This window comes from Abramis brama (assembly GCF_963993115.1).
Source record: "Abramis brama genome assembly, chromosome: 17".
Lineage (NCBI taxonomy): Eukaryota > Metazoa > Chordata > Actinopteri > Cypriniformes > Leuciscidae > Abramis > Abramis brama.
In genome coordinates, this window is record NC_139979.1 from 17814522 (window position 1) to 17834177 (window position 19656).

Sequence of the window (19656 nt, forward strand, 5' to 3'; positions counted from 1 at the left end):
CGTGCAGCACTGTCATCGACAATTATTATATTATATTATATTATATTATATTATATTATATTATATTATATTATATTATATCCTTCTTTTCTACCGTAGACTGTAAAAACCACCCAAGCGGCTCTCATGCATGCTCATCTCAGCATCCATGCGCATGCTCTTTACTGATCTCCCCCTGAACACCTCATAACATCCATCGGATGGCTCAACATCCGTCAGAATAGACCTCAGCAAGCACTGTTGGAACCCCCCTAAATCAACATGGATTGCGTTAAATTGGACCTCTCTTAGACACAGATAATATTATTATAACGTAAAGGTTTAACAGCCGTCAATTTCAGTTGCATGTTCAACCATTTTGTTTTATTTCGCGGAGTTCTGATCTTATAAACCGTTAGTTGTTTAAATGATTCTATATGTAGAAAAAAACCCGCTCGATAATAGCGTTTATTTCATTTGATATTAATCTAACAATCGGCATAGTTCAGCAATGGCAGATGCGGAGTTGCAAACCTTTACATCCATTATGGACGCCCTCGTGCGTATAAGCGTAAGTACATTTGCATTATTAAAACCACATATTTACACGTTAGCCTATCTGTCATTTGCACGCGGCTGTTATTTAACACACGCAATGTTTACGGTCAGCTTTAGGCTAAATGGGACATTTGAGTGTTTTCCTTGCCCAAATCTAACATTAAAAAGAAAATAATAATAATAATAAAAAAATAATTAAAAAAAACAGTTCAATTAGATAAATAACATTCTTTACTGAGAGCATATTTGCTCGGTATGAATAACACCTGTAAGCAGAAACCGAGTATATTTTTCATCTTTTTCTGCTAAAGCGCGTGTAGGCCACGTCTGCTTTTCCTCTGTTATGAATGATTTATTTGCTCTTAAGCGTGTAGGCCTAATATAATATCAGAATATTTTCCCCCCGTTAATACAAGATTGAACAGACTGACGCATTTAGTCTAACTTAGAATCATGATCGATGCAGATCAGACGCTGATGCAACATATTAATTGATTACATTCTTAGAGAAGATGTAAAGGAAAAATAGAGGAGCCTTTAAAAATCTATAAGAAGCGGAAAAGGCCTTATTATTATCAGTGAGCTGCTGTCGCGCGACAGGATGTGTGTTGCCATAGAGACGGGGATGCAAGAGGGCTGAGGTCGCGAGCTGTGGGAAACGTCTGGAAAAAAACTAAAGTCAGTGTAAAAAAGAGGAACAGAAGACTGCTTGGAGAATTTAATTATTTCAATGGCTTATTGACAGAATAAAATGTATATGCTGTCAGCTCTGGGGAAAATAATTGCCAGATACTGAACATAAAACAGCTTAAAATAGCTTAAATTGATTTTGTCAGGCTTCTAGAATAGATCATCCTGCTAACCAGCCAAACCAGCTGAGCACATGCCTGACTGGGACAGCTGTAAATGTCAGCATTTTCTTTTTCAGTAGGGAAACCCCCCCTTTTTATTAAATGATGGAGACTAATGGAGTGCAAAAAATGCAATTTTTGTAGAATGAATGCAAAATACAAAATAATCAAATACAAAAAAAGTGATTAAAATGTTAACTTCCTTATGCCAGATATGAAACTTAGGTGGCAGGAATGTAAATAAACAAGATGTGCGTGAACTTCAACATCAAGGTTTTCGAGTTTGAGGAATGATTTTCTTGTACTTCCAGCCAAGTTAAACATTCGTGTTGCACTCCTTTTGGGAAGACCAAAGATGACTAACACATTTGAACAGATTTGTAACACAGAAACAAGTTCAACTCGTAAATCTCAATTGTCGATAAAATGTAGCTACTACCAATATCAGTCATTTGTGTGAATACATAGCAGAATTCATGATTTGAATGTTGCATAAAAGTAGGCTATTTCCATTACTGGGGACATTTGTAAGCAAAACTAGAAAGAAGGAAGTATTGACTACACTTTTAATAAACAACAAGACATATTTCCTGATATGCAAATATTCTGACTTTCATGACATGTTCATACTGACCAACCTGACCAAAACTCAGTCCATAGCACAATCCATAATCAATTTCAGTCATTGAAATTTTGATATATATATATATATATATATATATTCTTTTTGTTTTACAGTGTATAGGCTAAAATAAAAATAAAGCCTACAGTGTTGCTTCAAAAACATGAAACTGCACATGTAACATCAGGAATGATGTATATTATATTATATTATATTATATTATATTATATTATATTATATTATATTATAAAGCCTTTACCTCTGAAACAGGATATATGGTTATGATCTGTCTATAAATATCAACATAATCGATAATGTATAGAGAGAGTGTTGTCTGTGCTTGCATGCTTGATTGCGTGTTTTCCTCTGGTAAATATTGTTAAAACTGTCCCTTTCTCTGTCTAGTCTAATATGAAGAGTATAGAGAGAGAGCTGCACTGTCCCGTGTGTGAGGAGATGGTGAAGCAGCCGATAGTGTTGCCATGTATGCACAGCGTGTGTGTGCTGTGTGCGGCAGAAGTCTTGGTTCAGAGAGGATACCCGCCCCCCGAGCTCCCCCCAGAGCCCAACACACCCACCTCAAGCCCCAACACACGCTCTCCCCGACAGACACGTCGACCTCCACCCAAAACAGACCGCCTAGACCGGGTGATCAGAACAGGTTTGTGTGTTCCTTAATAGACACTGAGATCAAAATCAAAATCTTATTACACGGCTCTCTGAGATGCTCGGTTCTGATTTGTCAATCATTCGGTCAAGTATTTTTTTTTATACTGACCACTAAACTGTACGCTACCATTTAAAAGTTTGGGGATGGTATTCTTTTTTAATGTATTGCTCACCAAGGTTGCATTTATTTGATTCAAAATACAGTAACAACTGCAATATTGTGAAATAGTATAGCAATTTTAAATAACTATTTTCTATTTTAATATATTTAAAATGTAATTTGTTCCTGTGATGGTAAAGCTGAATTTTCATTACTCCGGTCTTCAGGGTCACATGATCCGTCAGAAATGATTATAATATGCTGAGTGATTTGTTGTTCAAGAAAAATGTCTTATTATTATCAATGTTGAAAACAGTTGTTGTGCTTTTTATTTATGAAAACAGATTTGGATTTCAACTTTGTATTTCTTTAGAAAAATCTAACTAACCCAAACTTTTGAATTTTAGTTTATTTACCATTTTACCTGATAACTAATTTTATATGTATATTTTTGTGGTCTTTTTAATCTCCCATAATCACGTAATTTCAGCTCAATTCAATTAATCATGTCCAATTGATTATTTATTTGATCATCATTTAATAATTATAATTGAAGAGTTCAGATGCAAAAGCCTCTAAGTGCCATCTGAAATTTTATTTAAGTTCAGTAATTTCACTTAAATGGCAATGCAAATTACCTATTAATTGCCATTTAAGTGAAATTACTGAGCTTAAATAACCGAGCTTGATAAAAATTATCATTCTAGAAGAAAATTTCAGATGGCACTTCAATTTATTAATTATTTTAGGCATTCAAATGAATCATATCAATTATTTATTTTAAATAATTTGATTATTTAATTATATTTAATAATGCTTAAAATAAGGCATGCCAGTTTAATCATTTATTTGGTTGTATTTTCATAATATTTATTATCATAAAATAATTTATATATTTATTTAATTAAATTACTTATTAAAAAATTGTTTAATTATCCCGTTTCACAGACGAGGCTTAAGTCTAGTCCCAGACTAAAATGCACGTTTGAGCTGTTTTAACTGAAAGCAACTTTAGCACTGACATATCTGAAAATATGTTTTGTTTTGTCTCAAGATACACATCAGTAATGTTTTTTTTAAAGGCACATTTATAAAAGCTACTTAAATGTCTTAATTGAACTAAAGACTAATACTGGCTTAATCTAAGCCCTGTCTGTGAAACCAGGCCCAGATTTAATAACATTTAAAAACTATGACATTGTGATGTAACTTTAGCATAGTTTAACTAGCTTTTCTCTGTGCAGAAGTTTATAGATGCTACTGTATCATTCAGATGTATTGCGTCTTTGCAGCACTTTGCAGGTGCGTGTGTGTTGAAATGTAGCAGCCGTCGTGATGGGCTGATTCTGAATGTGTCAGCACACACGGGGCCTCTGGACTCGGTTCTCTTTCGGCATCGATTAGCTTTTCCTTTCTTCTTCCTGCCTTAGATTTATAGTGGCTTAAAGAAGCTTTAATGTGCTTTTTCTATCTGCATCTCTCCTTCTTTTTGTGCAGTGTGTGGAACACATCCAGGACGGAGGCGTAAAGACACCCCTCCCGTGATCATGCTGTTCCCCTGTCCCACCTGCGGAAAAGATGTGGAGCTGGGAGAGAGAGGGCTTGCAGATTGTCTGAGAAACCTCACGCTGGAGCGCATAGTGGAGAGGTCTCACACACACACACACACACACACACACACACACACACACACACACACACACACTTCCTCAGAGAATTCCTGCTTTTATTAACTTGAGCTACATTGAAATTGTAATTCCAGTAACTGTGCTGTAATGTTGTTCTACTGGTTTTGAACAATACATCAGATGTTCTGAACTTGCGTCTATTCATAGACACATCACCATAGGAGTTGATAGTTGTTTGAATATTCTCACGCAGTCTCACTACGTGGACCAATCAAATCACCTTACTGGCATAGCAAAATGAGGTCAAGAGAAGGCGGAGAAAATATTTAGTTTCTTCTTTCCAGTAAACAGCTTGCACGGCTCCATTCCATAAAGTAAAAATGTGCACGAGCAAATCTGGCTCTAAAACACCACAAGATTCAATTATAACTTAAGAGAGGCAAGAGAAGAAATATTTGACTCAAAATTAAAAAATGTTATTCAAAACCTAAATTAATTTCTCACAAAAGGAGAAGAATGTTCTAGCCAATTAAGGATGTTGAGCCTGCACATTACTAGGATATTTGCTGTTTATTAGTACTTATAAAGCACATATTAATGCATTATTCTGCATGACCTTATTCTACATCCCTTAATCATACCCAATACCTAAACTTAACTACCTTACTAACTATTAATAAGCAGTAATTAGAAGTTTATTGATATATATATATATATATATATATATATATATATACAGTGAGGAAAATAAGTATTTGAACACCCTGCTATTTTGCGAGTTCTCCCACTTAGAAATCATGGAGGGGTCTGAAATTGTCATCGTAGGTGCATGTCCACTGTGAGAGACATAATCTAAAAAAAAAAAATCCAGAAATCACAATGTATGATTTTTTAACTATTTATTTGTATGATACAACTGCAAATAAGCATTTGAACACCTGAGAAAATCAATGTTAATATTTGGTACAGTAGCCTTTGTTTGCAATTACAGAGGTCAAACGTTTCCTGTAGTTTTTCACCAGGTTTGCACACACTGCAGGAGGGATTTTGGCCCACTCCTCCACACAGATCTTCTCTAGATCAGTCAGGTTTCTGGGCTGTCGCTGAGAAACACGGAGTTTGAGCTCCCTCCAAAGATTCTCTATTGGGTTTAGGTCTGGAGACTGGCTAGGCCACGCCAGAACCTTGATATGCTTCTTACAGAGCCACTCCTTGGTTATCCTGGCTGTGTGCTTCGGGTCATTGTCATGTTGGAAGACCCAGCCTCGACCCATCTTCAATGCTCTAACTGAGGGAAGGAGGTTGTTCCCCAAAATCTCGCAATACATGGCCCCGGTCATCCTCTCCTTAATACAGTGCAGTCGCCCTGTCCCATGTGCAGAAAAACACCCCCAAAGCATGATGCTACCACCCCCATGCTTCACAGTAGGGATAGTGTTCTTTGGATGGTACTCATCATTCTTCTTCCTCCAAACACGTTTAGTGGAATTATGACCAAAAAGTTATATTTTGGTCTCATCTGACCACATGACTTTCTCCCATGACTCCTCTGGATCATCCAAATGGTCATTGGCAAACTTAAGACGGGCCTTGACATGTGCTGGTTTAAGCAGGGGAACCTTCCGTGCCATGCATGATTTTAAACAATGACGTCTTAGTGTATTACCAACAGTAACCTTGGAAACGGTGGTCCCAGCTCTTTTCAGGTCATTGACCAGCTCCTCCCGTGTAGTTCTGGGCTGATTTCTCACCTTTCTTAGGATCATTGAGACCCAGGGACGTGCACAGGAATTTTGAGGGGCAGTTGCTCTGACCTGAAAAAAGGGCACCCCTGAAAAAACTCACGGGCTATATGAAGGACTGAGAATAACAGGGTCTTTATTAAAATATATATATACAAAGAAGTAAAACACTGAAATACAGCACTCAATCACCTTAACTACTACTAATAATAACACAGATTTTATCAATAATAATGCCACTGACGATTCTGATTATCGATCCGATTCTTTGACGATTCTTCTTGATAGCACTGTGTGGAAAAATGTAGACAGTCATATGCTTTTCAAAAAAAACCAAGTGGTTTTATTTATTTTAAAGCTTAAGCTTGAGTAAGCAAACTGTACTTTTTATGTAATTTATGTAATAAATAGAACCTTATTGTAAAGTGTTACTGATTAGTTATACACCGATTCAGACGTCTCACTGTTGGAAAGATCAGTTGTTTTAACCATTCATTAAAATGAATCGGTTCAAAGGAGTCATTAGTTCGCGAATTGGACGTGTCATGCGCGTTGTGTGATTATCCCAGCAGTTAGGACATGGACACGTCCAAGATTTGTGTCAACACAGAAAACATTTCATCACTGGATAGTTTTTTTTTCCCCGTTTAATTAAAGTTTTGTTTTATGTCAGCTGAATGTCCGGAACGCTTTTCAGAGAAGATAAGGCAACTTATTTAGCACAATTCACACCCAGGAAATTCAGGGGAAAAAAAAATAAAAATCTCCGAAAGCTCCACATGAAACTTCCGACCGTGTCGATTTATTTTGATTAATATGTGCGAGGGAGAGAGAGCAAGACAGCGCTTAGTTTGGAGACGGTGAAGTCTTGTTTACACTTTCGCCTGGCTCCGAAGAGAGAGAGAGTGCGCGCGCGCGACCGGCTCTCTCTCTCTCTCTCTCTCTCTGCTCGTTCTTTCAGTTAAACATAGCTGTCACAAGCGCAGCAGTTGTACATTACTCACCGATCAAATAAGACTTTGGCGGGACAAAAAATCACTTTGGCGGGCGCTAAATCAAGTTCAATGCAGGAAAATTGCGCGAATTTAACTGAATAGTACAGGACCATGTACTCGCATGCGACCACATAAAATTTTAACTCGCACATTCTCAAAAAATGGTCGCAGTCTGGAACCCTGATGGTGATCGTTCGTTTGTTATACATCACAAACTCACCTTTCCCGACAACGTTGAGTCGTCTCACCAGACAACCGCGACAATCTCCTTCTAGGGCCGCTCATGCAGGCTCAGCTTAGGTGCCGGTCGCGTGCAGCGCTGCAGCCACGTAAACAGAGTTTGCCCTTCCCCTACTGACTTTCACTTTCGGTGCCCGAATGGAAGTGAATGAGGCTTTGTGATTTTTTATTTTTTTTTATCTAGGCCTACGTGAAATTCTGCATCTATTGTAGGCCTACTTTTTTTTTTTTTTTTTTCTCGGAAGGGCAAAGTGAGTCGAGAAGGGCATATGGGCAGTTGCCCGGGCAACCTGAGCAACCCCCCTGTGCACGTCCCTGTTGAGACCCCACGAGGTGAGATCTTGCATGGAGCCCCAGTCCGAGGGAGATTGACAGTCATGTTTAGCTTCTTCCATTTTCTAATGATTGCTCCAACAGTGGACCTTTTTTCACCAAGCTGCTTGGCAATTTCCCCGTAGCCCTTTCCAGCCTTGTGGAGGTGTACAATTTTGTCTCTAGTGTCTTTGGACAGCTCTTTGGTCTTGGCCATGTTAGTAGTTGGATTCTTACTGATTGTATGGGGTGGACAGGTGTCTTTATGCAGCTAACGACCTCAAACAGGTGCATCTAATTTAGGATAATAAATGGAGTGGAGGTGGACATTTTAAAGGCAGACTAACAGGTCTTTGAGGGTCAGAATTCTAGCTGATAGACAGGTGTTCAAATACTTATTTGCAGCTGTATCATACAAATAAATAGTTAAAAAATCATATATTGTGATTTCTGGATTTTTTTTTTTGATTATGTCTCTCACAGTGGACATGCACCTACGATGACAATTTCAGACCCCTCCATGATTTCCAAGTGGGAGAACTTGCAAAATAGCAGGGTGTTCAAATACTTATTTTCCTCACTGTATATATATATATATATATATATATATATAACATTAAGATAAAAAATAAATATCAACATATTAAATTAGTTAAATATTTAAATTAATAGAGACATGATGTTCCTTTTAACATCTATAATAAATAAAGTTAATGAATGAATTCTAAAGTTTGGTAATACAACATTCTCTTCTCTTAGATGTGTAGTAAAAACACAGTGAGGGTGAACATTTGTTGGTTGAACTTTTCCTTTAAAAGAGAAGTTGTGAGAGGAAGCTGAATGTAAGTGAAGTTCTGATGCTTTGTTTTTATGCAGTCTTTGGACAGCTGAGCTACATTTACACCACACAAACAAACACACACTATAATTGATGTACACGAGGGCCGTGGGCGATGACAGTGGAGATCGAGAGAGGACCAGGCCTGGACTGTTTTGTTTGATGTTATTTGATGATCACGCCTCGTCCTGCTGGCCACAGTACACATACAAATATATAATGCAATCAAACAATCATGCGTACATGTAACCCAAGCCATACGTGTTTACTTTTCAAATTAGCCTCAATGCACAATAGATGACTGATGTCTCTCTTTCTCCATGTGTGTAGGTACAGGCGGACAGTAAGTCTTGGCAGCATGGCAGTCATGTGCCAGTTCTGTAAACCTCCTCAGGCTCTGGACGCCACCAAAGGCTGTGCTGACTGCAGGTCCAACTTCTGTAATGAGTGCTTCAAACTGTACCACCCCTGGGGCACACCACGAGCCCAACACGAACACATCATGCCCACACACAGCTTCAGACCCAAGGTAAGAGCACACGGGACCCTTCTGAGAGAGGATCACCACAAACACAAAGAAAGGAGAGTCATTGAGTCAAACATTTAACCCGAGATCGGACCGTGTTTACATCCAGGGTCCAATATATATATATATATATATATATTTTTTTTTTTTTCCAGTGTTTTGAAGAAATGTACAGAATATGTTTCAGAATCAACTCTGAGTCAACAAGCACCACTGCCAAATTTTCGATACATTGTAATCATTATGTTCACAACTTGTAATAATTACTCTAATGAGTTTATAGTTTCTGCCTAAAATTAATACATGATGTTAGCTAACTGCGTGATTTGTATTATCTTAGAACTGTACATTTCTTAAATATGGACATTAATTGGACACAGTCACCTCTGATAACAGATCACTCTAAAATGTAATGTAGATGCATGTTTTTTTCTGTAAAGCTGCTTTGAAACGATACACTAAATGTGATACACAACTAAATGTGAATTGAATTGAACAGAATATATACCATTCAAAATCAATATATACCATTTTGTTGTTGTAAGACATTAATACTTTAATTTAGCAAGGATGCTTTAAATTGATCAAAAGTGACAGTAAAGACATTTTTAATGTTACAAAAGATTTATATTTCAAATAAATGCTGTTCTTATGAACTTTCTATTCATCAAAGAATCCTGGGAAAAAAAATTATGTGTCTGCTTAAAATATTAAGCAGCACTTTTTATTTTCAACATTGATAATAAGAAATGTTTTTTTTGAGCAGCAAATCAGCATATTAGAATGATTTCTGAAGGATCATGTGACACTGTAGACTGGAGTAATGATGCTGAAAATTTCAGCTTTGCCATCACATGAATAAATTACATTTTAAAATATATTAAAATAAAACAATATTACAATAAATAAAACACATTTTATTATTACAAAACAATAAAACACTATTTTGCATTATTAATATTTATGTAGAACATTTTTATCCATTATATAGATCAAAAACATGAAGACATACAAGTTTGTTTTGACTTATACCATGGTCTGGGTGAATACTCGATTCTGATTGGCTGCAGGGTGTCCGTTAAAAAGTGATAATGTACACCTAAATAAACCGTCAGGCGTAACCAAGGAAACCAAGTTATTGTTTGTAACTTGTAACTTTAGATTTAGATTGTAAAACTAATTAAAATAGAAACTAATGTTTTAAAAATGTGTTATTTGGCAAGTGACCATGGTATAAGCGGGTTAATGCCCTTCGAGGTGTCCATTATCAGGTTTTAATCCGCTGCGCGTCGGACGGTTCACGCCTCGCCGTCGTCCATTAAAACCTGATAATGGACACCTCGTCGGGCATTAACCCTTACATAAATGTCCATTAAATAGCACAAAACACTGACTAAAGTATTGAGTATATAGTGAGTACTGACTAAAGTATTAATAACATTTTGTAGAAAAGAGATCAACCACATGCAAATAATATTCAAATATTGTCCTTTTCCACAGCAGGCGACACAGAGGATTTTTGATAAACATATTAGTCTCGAAAGTTCTCCCTAATCTCATTTCCCCCCTCTCGAGCTTTTCCCCTGTCCATTTATCTTCTCTCTCTCTCTCACTCACTTGCAGGTATTAGTTTGTGTGGAACATGAGCAGGAGAGGTTACAGTTTTACTGCAGGTCATGTCAGCATCTGTTGTGTCCGCTTTGTAAACTCCGTCGGGCCCACAGTGGACACAAGATCATTCCTATTGCGTTGGCTTACCAAACTCTAAAGGTATCCGTTCCTTGTGTGCTCTATAGAGCTGAATCTTTAGACTATAAACAACGTAATAATGCCCAACATGCCCTTCTTTCCTGTATAAAATGGTTATTTGGGCTAATCTTTCTAAGCTCTAGCCCTGCACATCTCTAAGTGATCAAGGGTAGAAGGGAAAGGATTTCCTCAATGACTAGGCAGCAATCAGAAGCTCTACAGTGTTGTCGGTGTTTAACGTAACTCATCTTTCTCCATGTTGTGAAATCACAGGAGAAGATCACCAAGGAAATGAACTACATCTTGGGCAATCAGGATTGTATTCAGGCACAGATCACCCAAGTAGAAAGCGGCATTGCTCAGACTGAGGTACACAGCATTGGTGTTTTAATTATACTTTGAGTGTTTATGAGACAAATACTTCACCCTAGAGTATACGAATGGTGTGAAAACAGAGCGAGGATGAAGTTGCAGGATTTCAACCAGATCCAGCAGTTCAGTAACGTGCGGTGAAATCTTGTCATGGGTAGGCTGTGACCTATCAATGTGGCATATGTTCATATTCATTCAGTTAATGAAGCAACCCAAGTTCATATCAGGCATCATCACATCGCTGCCTGCATACAGCAAAGTCATATGTGAGGCTAATGCACAATCAAATCTAATAATCAAATTAATGGACACATCTATCTTATGATAGATATATATTATACAACAAACAAATGTTTTGTGCGGGACACAGTAAGAGGGAGGCGGCGCGGTGTCAGCGAACCGACAAGCAGCCTAGTCACTATTGTGTAGTTTGTATTAATGCCATGGATCAAAAAATAATGTAAAGGTTAAATAATAATTCACTTAGACTTTATAAGAAGCAATTGCGACTTTATTTCACACAATTCTGACTTTATATCTTGCAATTCTGACTTTATAACATGCAATTGCGACTTTATTTCACGCAATTCTATATCTCGCAATTCTGACTTTATAACACGCAATTGCGACTTTATTTCACGCAATTCTGAGAAATAATGACAGAATTGCGAGATGTAAACTCGCAATTGTGAGATAAAAAGTCGCAATTATCTTTTAAAATGTTCTATTCTGTGGCGGAAACAAGCTTCCATACCTCCTGGCCTCTTCCTCCCATCCATCCTCCCTGACGCATAGCTACCGGGCCGGCCCAGCTATCGGTAGGCGCCGGCGGTGCCGCGGTAGTTACCTGAGAAAACGTTTTGGAAAACACGGGCTATGGACCCAACCAACTCTATAGGAGGGGAGGGGAGAACTCCCTCACATGGTACAACCTATGCAGAGGCTGCGCGCTGCGGTGTCAGAATGCGGAACGTGTGTAGCCTAATGTAACTAACGTGACAAATGTGAAAAAACAAAAATCCTCGACCGGCCCAAAAGTGAAGCGGCCCACCGGGAATTCTCCCGATTACCCACCCCGGATCACGTGACATGAAGCAAGCTCGGTCTCTGCCTCAATGTTGATAATTCAAGACAGCATGAGAACTGACTGCGCATGCGCAAACCTACGTAAACTACGTTCTATGGACCAAAGAGGCACTGCTAACCTCTGCCTCAATGGCCATGGCCTTGAATTTCCTGCATGAAACAATGGTTTTAGGAGCAAACAATGGCAAAATGAGTATATTATATGTGTATTCCTGAAAATTTTTGTTACAAAAATTAATATTTGGAATAAAATAAATGCAATTAATAATGTGGTGAATTAATAAAGTTCTTGGAATTAATAAATGTAATGTCAACATTTCCTTTGGTGAGGCACTGCCTACCCTGCCTACCCTGACCGCACGTCCCTGCAGCAGTTGTTTTGTCAATTTTTTTTGGGTGTTATAGACTTTTAACAGTCAAAATATTGAATATCATAATAACTGAAATATGTATTTGTGAAATATATTTATGGCCAAATGTGATGGTGGGGTTGACCAAGATTCATTCTGGAAAGTAATTATTATCAAATTATTATTACTATTTATATTAATACTTTATTTTTAAATTATTATTATTATTTATTTAGATTTAATATACATTTTTATGTAAATATTTTAAATATAAATTAAAATAAATTAAATATTTATAATTATTAAAATATTTATTACATTTAAAAAGACATCCGAAATCGCATACTCTCTTGAGTAGGTACTTATTTTGAATAAGTGATTACTTCACAGCCGCTAAAAAGGTGTGTTCTATATAGTATGAATGTTGTCATTATCATGTGACCTACCAGCGTCAGGTATGTCGCTTCACTGCGATGTAATCCTTTCCCGTGGCCTCATGGGATAGTAAAGTGCCCACCACCGTATGCACACTTAAGAATCCCGCCGGAAGTAGTTGGTCATCCGGGTGCTTTTATGCGTACTGTGAATTCAGACATACTTCTTTTGTCACATACAGTTTTTCGTCTACTATATAGTAGGGAAGTATGCGATTTCTGGTGCAACCTTCATGTTTCTTTTATGTATGGAAACTAAATCTAAAGACGGATAATAGTTCACTGTCTCTCCAGGAGTATCCTGTGTTTTTTCAGTGGTGTTATAGTGTGAATTTATTTGTGAAAAATAATGATGACCAAATGTGATGGTGGGGGATGGTCAAGATTCATTGTGAAAAATAAGAAAAGGTTTAAAATTTATTTTAAAATATGATTTAATGTAAAATTGATATCATTTTAATGTTTTAATGTTTAATGTTTTAATTTTAAATGTTTTAATATATAATATATTAATTATAAAATAAATATATATTTTTTATATATATTTATGATGTTTAAAAAGATATGTCAAGCTTCGCTCTTCCCTTTTTCTGTCCTGCTCAATCTCTTTCCCTCTGTGCTCAGGTGAACAGCGTAGTGGCTAAGGAGCAGCTGAATCAGTGTGTGAGTGAGTTGCGTGGTGTGCTGGCGGAGCGTCAGGGGGCTTTGGCCATGTTGATGGAGGGGGCTCGTGCGCAGCGGGCAGGGGCTCTGAATGCACAACTCTCAGAAAAACAGAGTCTTTTGGAAAATGCAGGGCTGCTCACATACACTCAGGAGCTTCTTAAGGAACCCGACCAGCCGTGCTTTGTGCAGGCCGCCAGAGTCACGCACAACAGGTTAGACTGTGTTTGAGGGTGTTTGTTGCTGGGATTGCGTGAATCGGTTCATTTATGAAATACGAAACCCACAATAGCCTATTGTGTGTTTCCATTGAAGGCACACAAACGTTGGAAGATTATGTTACACATAGTCAATTGGTTTACAGAGATAAGTTTTACTTGATTTTTTTATCTTTCTTCTTCTCAGACTGGTAAAAGCAATAGAACATCTTCAGCATTTCTCTCTATCTGCCGATCCCTCGTTTCGACACTTTCAAATAGACGTCTCCAGAGAACTCACAGCACTTAGCAGCATGGACTTTATACAAGGTTTTCATAAAAACTCCATTTTCAAAATCCGTAAATACCTTGAGTTGGTTTTCTAGGTTAACAAGGTAACAATTTGAATTCACGTCTTACTTGACTCGACCGATCTTTTTCCTTCTGCAGCCCCATTGGCTCCTGTGATTGACACTCAAAAGACCCTGGCCTATAACGAGCTCTATTTGTGCTGGCGCCTCCCACAGGACTCCGCCCCCGCCTGGCACTACTCAGTGGAGTATCAGAGGAAAGTGGGCGGAGCTGGAGCATTATGGGGCAGAGTCTGGTCTGACGGAAGCTCAGGAAGTAATGGCACACACTGTCCTTGGCAGCGTCTTGATGATGTGGGCGGGACCAGTGCAGTGATTGACAAGCTAGAGATGGACAGTGTGTATGTCCTGAGAGTTCGAGGCTGTAATAAGGCAGGGTTTGGAGAGTACAGTGAGGAGGTGTATCTACACACACCTCCTGCACCAGGTAAGACACATCCACTCACAAATATACAAACACACTTGCATTTGAACCACTTCAAAATATCAGTTATTCAGAGCCATCTATCTATCTATCATTTATTGATCCATTCATATCACAGTTTCTATTACATCAAACTGAACCTGTTCTTGTTTTGTGGTATTTTATGTATATCATATTCTCTTTTTTGTTTTCTCTCATAGTTAATTCTGTTGCTTATCACTGGTATATTTCTCAGTGCTTATCCACAACTCTTTGACACATCTCTTTTTTTGCTCTTCTCTCTGTATTATTTATCCTTGTACTTCCTGTTATTCTCCACCTGCCTTTGTTCCTATTATCTCCGCTGTTTCTTTGACTTGTATTCCTATTTAACTGGAATATCAGCTGTTCGATCTCTTCTGAATCCTAGAGTCCTGGAATATGTACAATGTTCCTGCTGTCCTTTTTGTTTCCCCTCTTTTCTCCAAATTTCCTATCCCATTTCTTCCCTTTTATGCTTATCCATACATATCCCCCCTCTCTGTTTCTTTCTATCTTCTATTTATATGTTGTTTCACTCCCTCATCCTCTTTTCGCTTTGTGTTCTGCCCTAACCCTATGACCTGACCTTTCCAACCCTATCCTCCACTCCTCTCCTCCCGAATACCTCAATCTCAGTGTTGTCGTTCTGCCTGGATTCGCGCTGGGGCCTGCATGCGGAGCGGGTGGCGCTGGGGAAAGGGCAGACGTATGCCCGGAGTGTCCCTGGGATGACCCTGTTGCAGGCAGCTGATCGGGTCCTTACCTCATGTCACCTCACCTCTGACCTCCTTGTGGCCGACGTTTCTATCACAGAGGGACGACACTACTGGGCATGCTCAGTGGAGCCTGGATCCTACCTGGTTAAGGTGAACATACACTACCATTCAGCAGTTTGCAGTCAGTAAGATTTTTATTTTTTAAGAAATTAATACTTTTAATTCAGCAAGGATGCATTAAAATGATCAAAAGTGACATTAAATACATTTATAATGTTACAAAAACATTCTATTTCAAATAAATTCTTTCTATTTATCAAAGAATCACAAAATGTAGGCCTATCACATCACAAAAATATTAAGCAGCACAAGTGTTTTCAACATTGATAATAAGAACCATTTTTCTTGAGAGGCAAATCATCATATTAGAATGATCTCTGAAGCATCATGTGACACTGAAGACTGGAGTAATGATGCCAAAAAAATTAAGCTTTGCCATCACAGGAATGAATTACTGTTTATAACAGTAATTAACTGTCTATGACTGTTTTTACTGTATTTTTTTATCAAATAAATGCAGCTTTGGTGAGCATAAAAGACTTCCAACAAAACCATTAACAATCTTACCAACCCCAAATGTCTGAGCAGTGTACAGCTAATTTTGCAAACAGTTGTAATATTTTTTTAATATATATTTTTTTAATATTGAATGTTTTTGTTATATTAAATAATACGATTTACTCACTTTTTTTCAAGAATTAAACTTTTTCACCTTTAATCCTTTAAATATATTTATATATCCTTTATTTATATATCCTTTAATCCTTTAAATATGTATATATATATGAATATATTTTAATAAAATAAAATATCGTCACTGTCGGGTGGAAACCTCGAATCTCCATATTTTGTCTTTTTTTATTATTATTTTTTATAAATCATTACTATTGGTCACCCTTTACACCTCTCTGTGGTTTTTGCAAATATTTAACCAATGAAAATAATAAAAAAAAATAACTTGTGACCAAACCTCGTATGTCCAGAGGTGTAAAGTCCAGGGGTAAGAAAGTAAAAGTCATGCCATATGTTTATTCCACCCATGTACTGATTTCACTAATTAGTTCCATCTCCTGGCTGAAAAACTGTGCTAATTAGCAAATCCAGGTGATTGGGACAAAACACTGAGGAGGACTTTTACTTTCTGAACCTGGACTTTACACCTCTGCGTTTGTCTGACCATACACGAGTCCACAGTATCAACTTTGACAACACAGTGTTTTATTATTTGAAGAAAATACAGTGTTTTTTTTCCATTTCCTGAAAAGTTTTTGGAGATATATATATTAAAAATAATAGATTCATACAAAAAACAAAACAAAAAAACTTTAAAATGTCTATGCCTTAAAGGGTTATTTCACCCAAAAATTAAAATTATCCCATAATTTACTCACCTTCAAGCCATCCTAGGTGTATATGAAAAATATCCATATTTATAACTTTCTAAACTATAATCACTGGCTTCCGTTAACGGCCGTACACGAGTCAGATTCTGGCGGAAGAGTGAAGAAAGTAATGTACACCTAGGATGGCTTGAGGGTGAGGAAATTGTGGGACAATTTTTATTTTTGGGTGAACTTAACCCTTTAAAGCATTGTGTGTAGGTGGGAGTGGGTGTTGAAGCAAAACTGCAGGAGTGGTTCCATCTTCCACAAGACATGGCAAGTCCACGGTGAGGAGAAACAGAGAATTTTTAAACGCTTTAGAGCTGACTGTGGAAGGCAATGTTATTGATGATTTTTATTTCAACCCCCCACCCCACCCCACCCCATTTCACTTCAGGTACGATCCAGACAGTGGTCATGACAGCGGCGCAGAGGACGCCCAGGACTCCCCTCCTCCATTCTGTTTCCTCACAATGGGCATGGGCAAGATTTTACTACCCAAGTCATCTAACACTTCCACTGGCCCTCTCACTGCCCCCCTGCCACCTCGCCTCGGACTGTGTCTGGACTTTGAGAAGGGGCGGCTCACTTTCTACGACGCACACTCTCTGCGGGTGCTGTGGGAGGGGACTGTCGATTGTTCCGCCCCTGTTTGCCCAGCCTTCTGTTTCATTGGCGGAGGGGCTCTGCAGCTACAGGAGCTAATAGCCGTTCGCAGTACAGAGCAGAACCCGCCAAGAAGAGTGACCATCCAAACACGTGCCACCGATGCCAGTCACTGAAACATCTGATCGCTTTAAAACTAGTCAAATTAGCACCTTTAGGCAAATATTCTTTTATCGTTTTCTATCGACTTTGTTTACGAGCTTATTTCATAGCTAATGATGCATTGACTGATGATATTTTATATCAAGATTAAATTTAATTTCAAAGTATACACATTAAAAAAAGGTTATGGATGCTAACAACATGTAGCATGCTAACAACATGTGGGTCAGCATTAAATAATGAGGAATTGTTCATTTTCATGGCTACGAAATCAAAAACAATGGAAATATAGTCCATGTATGATTCAGGTTCACTCATGACAGAACGTTCTTATAAAAAACAAATGATTCCTCGCTATTTACAAACTCCTTTTCCAGCATTGTTAGCATGCAAACCACCCAAAATGGGTGTGCTAAAAGTTAGTAATACACCTTGATTTATTCATTAACAATGTATGTGCTCTTTACAGGAATGTTAAAATGTCTTGACGTGATCCTGTTGCAGTTCTTATCCATTTGAGACTGTGTCATGTTTCTAAGTAGTTCCCGATGTCTTTGAATTGTGTTGCTACTTTGAGACTCAACCAAGATGTCAAACCTTGGTTGGACATGTTGTATTGGTATCAGTCCACGTTCTGTGCATAGAGACCTCGTCTGTTTGGTTTGTTTGGGCCAAAACAGGGTTGACAGTTAAAGTGAAAAGAACCTGCTTTTGTGAGCTCCCTACAGGTGCCTGCTCAAATGTCATACAACCGACTCCCATTTGAATGTCCTAAATAATAATCTAACACAACAGTCTTGACACATCTCATACTTTTTTAGGCTTTTTTCATAATCAATTTTTTTTTTTTTTTGGTGCAGAATGGGTATGGCAACAACGATTTAGCGGGTAAATTTGCTTTTCAGAAGTGTATGCTGCTTATGACAGTGCAACTGTCAGTTGTGAGTCGGTGTGTGTCGATGTGAGAGGACATTTTTGAATTGTATGCTGAGCGTCAAATGTATTTATTGCGCGCGTGTGTGAGTGCGTGATATGTTATTGCAATAAAGAAAGACAGTTGCTGAAAGCTCTGGTTTTGGCCATGTTTTCCGCTACTTGAGTGCAGTGTTGCAGATTCAGGTCTCGTTGTGTGAATTTATATTGATGTTGATGATATTATGTAGCATTTCTTAAAATGGCCCTTTGAAAACAGGCAAAATGTTTGTAAAATATACACTAATGGCAGAAGTGAAATAAAGCATCAATGTTTCTCACTTGTATTATTTTCATGCCCCATGATGGCCGTTCACACAGAACACGTTTCTGCATTCCACTGTTCTGCTTTTCCATTGTATTTCTATGGACGTGTTTGACGGTTGCGCTTGCATATGACACAGAGTTAAGCAATCAAGTTATGATTTTTTTTAAAACACGTCTTGAGATCTTGCCTTCTCCCCATTCCACAGCCCTGCGTCTCATGTTTTTAAATGCAAAAACACATTCTGTGTGAATCTGTCCTAAGGAAGTTTACAGCATTATATATAGTTGAAAGTTAAAAATTGCTTAACCTATTTTTTTGATGAGTTAAAGCAATATCAAAACATACGTTGTCATATCTTATTGATAAACAAAATAGTTATTCCTCACCTAAAACTGATCTTTACAACCTATTGCACACAAAACTGACCAAGATTTCAAATTATGCTCAGATATTCAGTCACACTCATCAGGTCAGGTCCAGTCAATTGTGTGCTACATATCTGGGCAATGCAAACTGTAAAACAAATGAAATAGTGGTAAAATCACTTACTGTGATATAACCACATTTCAGTAATTTCTCATTTATTAGCAGGTTCTTTCGTATGATGTGAGTTTTTGGCACTCAGAAAGTCCCACATAGATAGTGGCTGTTGTCAGTTAAAGTGAAAGTAAAAGAATGCTTCTTATACAAAAAAAAAAAAAAAAAGAAGCTGCTTGTTAGTCCAGTTTTTGTTTAATCCACAGGTGATCTCTAAGGTTACATG

At 37.7% G+C, this 19656-nt stretch overlaps 1 protein-coding gene across 2 annotated transcripts; it reads left to right on the forward strand.

Annotated features, from left to right (window-relative positions):
- The first annotated feature begins 166 nt into the window (after positions 1-166).
- Positions 167-18905, forward strand: trim46a (tripartite motif containing 46a). 2 transcript variants are annotated; one of them, XM_084087981.1, is made up of 12 exons: positions 167-550; positions 2416-2671; positions 4277-4427; positions 8865-9063; positions 10684-10830; positions 11083-11178; positions 13676-13929; positions 14120-14241; positions 14362-14709; positions 15364-15593; positions 17105-17172; positions 17283-18905. In XM_084087981.1, exons 1-12 carry the CDS (start codon positions 491-493, stop codon positions 17665-17667), a joined length of 2316 nt encoding a protein of 771 aa, XP_083944107.1. In that variant the 5' UTR covers positions 167-490; the 3' UTR covers positions 17668-18905. The 2 variants fall into 2 exon arrangements, with proteins under 2 accessions (XP_083944107.1, XP_083944108.1); XM_084087982.1 differs by lacking the exon at positions 10684-10830 and having other exon boundaries at positions 369-550.
- Positions 18906-19656: the final 751 nt, after the last annotated feature.